We start from the raw sequence: 8,291 nt of genomic DNA, 5'->3' as shown, positions 1-8,291 counted from the left end.
ATGGCATATTATTTACACCAAAGCTGCCGACACATTCTAACCGGTAAATGGGTCACTGTGTGCGGTCATGCGTAAATAAGCTCCACAGTAAAAATCACAACCTAGGACTGGTTCGTCGATTTATGTTTTTACAGGAGCTTGTATGGCAGTGACACTGATAATTAATTGAGGGATTATAGGAACAATACGATAATTATTATTGAGTACGTCGTGTTGAGGAGATGTCAAGTGTCATTGGGGTCTATAAATGTTGATATGTTTCCTGATTAACTCATACCCATTTCGGAATGTCGAAATCAACTGAGCAATCCAACGAAGGACCCGGCTCCACCGGGGGGATACTTGGATCAGTTGAAAGGGTGAAAACCGGCGTGAAGAGAAAGATTGTGTATTGTTTTCGCGTGTACTCATTAAAAACATCATTTACGTGTACGCTCCAATACCGTGATTTGTGTAAAGACCTGCGCACTTTCATTTCCGCTATCAGCATAGCGAGGTCGGAGACAGCATGTAAGTTTTACAGTAGACGTTCTTCCTGTTTGTATGTGTGGTTATTGTAACATTGATTTGTATCAATTAATTAATATGATTATGAATAAATTGTTATTTTTATTTTATATCGTTATCTTTTTGTCATTTACCGACTGTTTATATAAGTTGTTGATTTTTCCAACAGTCAACGTATTGATAGCCTCATATTTGACCAAACACTTTACTAAGCTTTATGCCAAACATATGAACTCGCTTAACTCGAATACTCCGATAACTCGAAGTTTTCCAGCGATCCCGTCGACTTCGAGATAACGAGGTTCGACTTATCAATTAATAATATTTGATATGTATTTTGACTACACTGCATATTTTTGTAACTCTTCAATTTGGAGGAAATAAAGAAATAATAATAGATGAAGGCGCTAGAAGCACGGTTGCGCTACAAACAGAACACATTACATCTCCAGCAGACACACAGGCATACACACATAGAGAGATATTTGCCAGGTGGCATAGGACTAGTAGTTAGCGCCTGATAAGGCAGCTCCTGCGAAATCCTCAAAATTGTATTGATTAAGGTACTATGTATATGCTAATTGCATTAAAATATGTACTGTAAAGCGCTTTAGAGAGGTTTATGTTGGTGTGGCAGGTTTTAACTGTAAATAGGATTACGGTTACCAGCTAGATGGAATTTCCATTTAGCTCAGTGGTAGAGCTTCCGACTAGGAACCAAGGGATCGTGGGTTTCATTCATGGTGGAAGCACACTGTTCTCTTTCCCGTTACAAATGGTTTCCGTGGCCCTCCCTGTGGTGACAGGGAGTTAGAACCTGGGTAATGGTGTTTGAGGGCGAACACATTTAAAAAGGGGAGAGTAGTTTAGCAGGTTTAATTGTAAATATGATTATGGTCGCCATCCAGCTTTCAGCTAAAGATAATTTCCCTTGAGCTCAGTGGTAGAGCGTCCGAGTAGGAACCTGGAGATCGAGGGTTCGATCCCCGGTGGAAGCACACTATTATCTTTCCTGTTACATTAACTAGATAGTGTGGTATATCAAATGCTGTATATTATTATTATAATCATGTCCGCCAGATTATTTTCAGCTTTTATAATATATATATAATGTGATACCCATTTATTATATAATATCTTCCATTATACATGTGTGTGTACCTGGTAGTATTTGACATGTCCAAAGGTTGTACATGTAGGTAAAGGAATTAAGTATTATAGAAAGATTCAAAGAGCTATGGCGGAAAACTGCCCATATTTATGAAAATGGAAAACAAATATTGTTGAATAAATAAATTCTAGAAGCGAAAATGGATGGAATATTTCTCGAACCAATTGAATATGAATTCTTGAACTGTTGAGATATTCGGCATTGTTAATATAATACTGCAAATATAGCCATATTCACTATATCTATGAAAGCGACGGGGTTTCCCAGACTTAAAATAATACTTTCAACACTATCCCATCCGAGGACCAACTTTTGAATAAAGTTTTTGATTCCGTTATGTAAAATGCAAAATCAAAAAGTATGACGGATAAGTGGTCCTCCTTTGGAAAAGTGCTCAAAATGATGAAAATCATGGTTGATCAAGTTTTTCAAAACTGTGACAGATGTATCTTGGGTTAAAATAGTTTGTATTTCCATATTCATCTATGTCCGATGTAGGCAAATGTGTAATAATAATTCAGTGATAAAATATTGTTGAAATCAGTGGAACATTTTATTGACATTTTAATAGCATTTTTATATTTATTATTTAAACGCAAACAACTGATGCCGAAATACAAAATATGTGGGATTGTTCCGTCGGAATAAAAAACGGACAAGAAAAAAAGGAATGTTAATATCGCCAATATATTACCGAACATGCGGGAAAATTCATCGTCAAAGTCAATCTTATTTGTTTTAAATGCAGGAAGACTGCAGCACAAAGTAAGGAGCACAATACCCGTGTAAGACATGCTATTCGAAAATTATGTGTAATTTTACCATTTCAAGCTGCAGGAAAACGAAATCGGGATGTGAGTTTTGTACGATAGTGTGTTACATACAGCATAACGCGAAATAAGAATTTTGTGGAGTCTTTATCGTAAAACGCTTGTATTAATAGTTATGGCCTTACGTTCGACTGTTAACAATAAACTATTCTCAGACACGGGATTCTATGATGGCTTATATATGACATTTCGTCTTTACGCTTTGTCGCCTGCGAAGGTAGTCCCTACTTCGCAGAAACCATAAAGTCCCTCCATTATACGTCCCTGCCTAACTATAGTAAGTGTAGTCAACATGAAAGCTGTCCTGTCTGTATGTAATGGATCTACCATGAAAACCAGATTGACAAAACCAGACCTTTCCTATCATTCCACGTACAGACAATTGATACGACTTAACGGTTTCTAGACCCACTGGGACCCAATACCTGAAAATTGTCAAAATTGAGATTTTGTTCAAATTCCATGTTCCTGGTCCTTGCTCGGGGTGAGTTCCTCTTTCAATGTTAATGAAACTCGGTGTGAATCCTGTCACTGGCACCCCCTGTGCGTGCAACCTTTCAAAACCCGTGCACCGGTACGGTTTCGAGAGCCCCTGGGACCCCATACCTGAAAATTGTCAAAATTGAGATTTTGTTCAAATTCCATGTTCCTGGTCCTGGCTCGGGGTGAGTTCCTATTTCAATGTTAATGAAACTCGGTGTGAATGCTGTCATTGGCACCCCCTGTACGTAAAACCTTTCAAAACCCGTGCACCTACATCTGTTTCACAGCATTTTTCTGTTAAATTTTGAATAACGAATAACTGTCCAACTTTACCTTGCCCCGATTTTCCCGCGTTAGAAGTATTTCTAGATACACCTAAATAAATCCCCATGACTCTGTTTTGGATATTGTTTACAGGTTTCTGTTTCGTCTGTCCCCCATATGGCAGAGTAGTAAAAATAGTGTGGGCTCTACAAGAGTCCCGTATAGTTTGGTAAACACTGTATAGGACATCCCACAGGAACTAATAAATTTGGAAATAAGTGCTCCTAATGGTCTTCCGGCCGATTTAGAAAGCTCCCTTACCGCAAGTTTCATTAGTTCGTCGTGTTTCTGGGCGGACGTTTCAATCTCACCTGACTTGACTAGTTTCCTAGATGTTTCAGAGACGTGTAAGCTATTGTCATTAACAGAGGGAACGTCTTATGTGTAACGGTATCATCCGTTCGTTCACATACAACCGGAATAACACTGGTGGGATGTAAGTTCAGTATGTATCTGGACGGACGCATTCACCTTATGACTGGGCAGGTGTCTACAAGCGTCTTCATTATTTAGCGTCACATTATGTGGGAGTGGACTGGTTTCCCATTCAAACACGGTTGCCGCCATTACTGAGTTCACGTCCGGTAATGCCGATAATGGATTGGCGTGTAAAACACATTTGTCGAGGTCCTGCTCCATTATTTTATGTCATAAACCAAATCTAATACAAATATCATTCACTGATGGGGGAAAATGTTTATTTGAGTAAGCACAGAATGTTCAAATAAAATGATTTCTCACCCAAATTGACGGAGCTTAGAATAGTCCAATCACCATGTTCAGGTCCGATAACTCTTTTATCTTACCAAAGGTGGGATGCGCTCAGTTCTATAACAGACGGAATGTTATACGGGATCGTCGAATGGCTAGACTATCGGCGCTATCCGGACACATGTACAGGTCCTGGCTTCAGTACTGTTAAGACAACATTTTTTATTTATGTACAATAAATCAGGAATCCGTACAAGATTTTTTCTTTGTTTGATTGCCTTTACTTTGGCTTCTGTAATTGTTATCAAAATAAGAGGTACACAGCTTGTCACTTCCACATCTGTCGCATACGTTATATATTTAGTAATGAAAATTAACCAGAACCAGCTGAATATAACGTGTATACGGAAAACAAGTATAATTCGTTAATAACAAAAAGCCCGGATTCAGTAGTAAGTATCACCGAAGTCCACATACATTGTACATAGGACTGAGGGGTATAGACTCTCACATGATAGACTATGCTTGTTTTCGAGGCTTGCTAATTGAATATGATATGGATGTAATATGTCGACAGATACATTGTATATGGTATTAAAATTGAACTTTTAAAAGTAGTACATAAACATGGTCTGAGTGGATTATTCTTTCAACGTACTCATCAATCAAATCCACCAATCTGACGACATCGCTCGTCAGTACATGAAATCAACATTTGTCAGATTAACTATTTCAAGTCACCTTCGCAGTAAATCTAGAGATTAAATAGATTAAAGTCTGTCTGCTAGCAATTCTTCAAATACCTACAAAAATAGATACGAGGACCCTCATTTTTAATTATTTTGCGGGGGAGGGTTTTAGATGAGCGTTGGTCTGTTGTGATACACACACGTTCGTGGTCTATCGCCCAATAATCCATGGTTACTTTTGTATTAACCAATGAAAAGTGTCGTTACATCGCCACGTGATAGAACAGACAATGTATCATCTTAATCATAAATGCAATTTAAAATATAAAGTCGAACATGACTCAAAGTTAATGATTCTTTAATCAAACAAACGCGTCCGGTGAGAGCAAACACGGTGCCTGAACATGACTTCCTACGTTAACAATGCATATTACAAGCTACATGTATGTAAAGTGACGTCGCTCAAAATGTAGCATTGACACTAATTTCTCCTTGAATGTCCGGATACACCAGACCCAACACTACAATGTTATATAATATTAGCCATAGTTTTGACTTTTCCCTACTGACTATTTGTGCCTGTGCGATTTTCCTCAAGCAAAGACTGATAAAAGTTAATATTGAAAGAATCGTGACGACAGCATTAACACTTCACGGAAGATATTATTCTAGAATTCTAGAATACACCAGTTATGTTCCGGGCAGTGTTGAGAACCTAGCTCATTCCAAAAAAAATCTTTCTATATTCGTAGCTGACTTATTTTATTGTAATTATACAGTGCTATAATATTCGCCATATTTATTGGTAGCATAACTCTAACCATGTCTCCTGCTTGCTAATGTACGGAGAAGCCTGTTAACAGTTAACATTTCAAGTACGTGTGTACAATGTACCTACTTGTACCAGGTTACATACATGTACAGTTGTATGTGTAACAGGTAACATACAGTTGTATGTAACTAAATTATAATAAACAATCATGTGACGTGATATCCGATATTATTGTCGTTACCAAGGACACACGTGGTTGACTTATTTTAAGAAGTTTTAAATGACCTACATGATTAAGATCAGTCTTTAACAGGCCATACAAACTCCATACATAAAACTTAGCTATTGCAATATATATTAAACCGGAACCATATGTAGGCTTTAAAACTTTAAGATGCTAAGCATGAATAATCGTAAATATATGTTTAAACATGAATAATATAATAATTAAATTTAACAGGATACATTCACAATTCGTTCACAAAATCCCCCGTAATAAGGCCTCTCTGGCATTGACATGACCCCCCCCCCCCCCAATTAAACTTAAACATAAGAAAACAAAATATTTTGTTTATGAAATTGATTATTTGATTTCACTATGTAACACAATATTACACATATCATGATCGATGCATAAACTTCTGGGTTTTTTTTGTGAATAGTTTCACAGCACCAACGTTGATTGTTATAAAAAATAAACAAATCAAAATTTTAGGCAAAAAAGACTCCTCCCTGCTGTATTATCACGAGGTCTAGAGATAAAATCTCCATGGCGAGATGATTTTGCAGTAACAGACAAAATAATTGTAAATGTATTTTTTCGGATCTTAGTCTTTGCTACAGTAAAAGTGTATAAGAGGGAGCAGTTTAAGACTTGTATAAAACTGTTGGAACGATAAATAGAGCTACAAAAAACCCTCATACAGACAAAAAAAAGCTTTAAGAAATCGTAACAAGAAAACAAAACATGTTGCAGTTGTTAAGTTAATGACAGTGTAATCTTTCCGATGACTGACTTCGTCCTATGGTATTCAAGAGAACAAAAGACATCAACGTAGCCTTTTAACGTTGTGTTGTTCTCAATTAACACTACCTGTTTAGTCAAACTGACTAAAGCACATCTAGAAGATATACATTTCCAATAAAAAAATCTGAGACATGAAAGAAAGACATCAATCAATTACACGATAACATCCGGCCGGCTATTGAACAACAAAACGAAATTCCCCAACTTCGCTATTCTCTGTAACTTGACCTTTTATCTAACTCTATGTCATTTATCTGTCAGCATAATCTATGTTAAAAGAAGGTATTTCAATGAGATATCGTGAATGTCCTACTTAAACCATTGCTTTTGTTCTCCAAAGTTTCCCACCAATCTAGCATTTGTGGAACGCGCTGGACAAAAGTATCAGGAGAGCGCGTCAATGTCACAAACAACGACGCCTATTTGATGATATTCTAACGTTTATAAACTATAAGCACTAATTATTGAACAACAGTTATGAAGCAAGCTATTTCAACTTATAGTATCACTCTTGTTGGCCCGGATGTTAACGCGCGGGAGTCTTAATTTTGGAGGAAACTGAAGTACGCGGAGAAAACCCACGATAATGGTTTCCTCCTACATAAGACCCTGCTCGATAAAGTTATCAAAACAAACGCCGTCTGTGGCAATACATTATGAGAAATCCTTTTAGTGTATCCGTTCACTCCAACCTCGTGTGGTCGATAACACACTGAAAGATACCTATGCTTCATGTATATGTAACTAATCGCTTATAAAAGGAGCTTACTAACATTGTAGATATCTAAAAATATAAACACAAATTTTCATTTCAGGATGCCCGGGGGGACATGGTCTGGTATGCTCGGGTCACGGAGAATGTAACGACACCATGGATGGTACGGGTACCTGTCAGTGTCATGTACGTATACACCTGTCCGAGTCAATAGTGTCTTCAGTAATAGAAAATATATTTCACGAGTAAAATATATTTGTTATTACTGAAGACACCATTACATTTTCTATTTATTACATTTTTATAGCTAAAACATGAAAAATGTAATGCATTATTAAATAGCGCCATATTTAAATGACGTCACGCTTGACAAGGCTGCGCGCCATTTTGAATGGGAAACTCAACGCAATTTCGACGTTTTCTGCTATTTTCTGGTATGATTGCTTATAAAAATGTTATAAATTGTATATTTATGTAAATAATTAAGTGTGTGTACCCAAACATTTACCATAACAACCACGTATTCTACTGCTGCTTCATTTGAATCTGAACAAAACAAATCGTTCTCTCTGAATAGAATATACCGTTATGATTGGTCAATACCAAAATGATATTTGTCACAGTGTGAAAGATATCAGTTTTATCAAGTTGATAGAATCTGATATTTCACTGGCAAAAATGTAATAAAAGTTCTTATTATATACTGTACCTGTTAATGTCATGTACGTATACACCTGTCCAAGTCCAGTACATAGTATACATTGTACCTGTCAGTGTCATGTACGTATACACCTGTCCAAGTCTAGTACATATTATACACTGTATCTGTCAGTGTCACGTACGTATACACCTGTCCTAGTCAAGTATATATTATACACTGTATCTGTCATTGTCATGTACGTATATACCTGTCCTAGTCAAGTACATAGTATACACTGTACCTGTTAGAGCCATATACGTACATGTATACACCTGTCCTAGTCAAGTATATATTATACACTGTATCTGTCAGTGTCATGTACGTATACACCTGTCCAAGTCTAGTACATATTATACACTGTA

At 36.8% G+C, this 8,291-nt stretch overlaps 1 protein-coding gene across 1 annotated transcript in view; it reads left to right on the top strand.

Moving 5' to 3' along the window:
• LOC110448850 (stabilin-2-like) overlaps positions 1–8,291 on the top strand; it is a 108,498-nt gene that overhangs the window by 26,506 nt on the left and 73,701 nt on the right. Inside the window, exon 2 of the mRNA XM_021495321.1 lies at positions 7,330–7,415. Within this exon, the coding sequence (XP_021350996.1) occupies positions 7,330–7,415 (86 nt within the window). The remainder of the gene's footprint in view (positions 1–7,329; positions 7,416–8,291) is intronic.

The sequence above is a fragment of the Mizuhopecten yessoensis genome, unplaced genomic scaffold (genome assembly GCF_002113885.1).
Source record: "Mizuhopecten yessoensis strain PY_sf001 unplaced genomic scaffold, ASM211388v2 scaffold4359, whole genome shotgun sequence".
Taxonomy (NCBI): Eukaryota; Metazoa; Mollusca; class Bivalvia; order Pectinida; family Pectinidae; genus Mizuhopecten; species Mizuhopecten yessoensis.
Note: the sequence above shows the minus strand (reverse complement) of the source record. Positions and strands in the feature narration are given on the sequence as shown.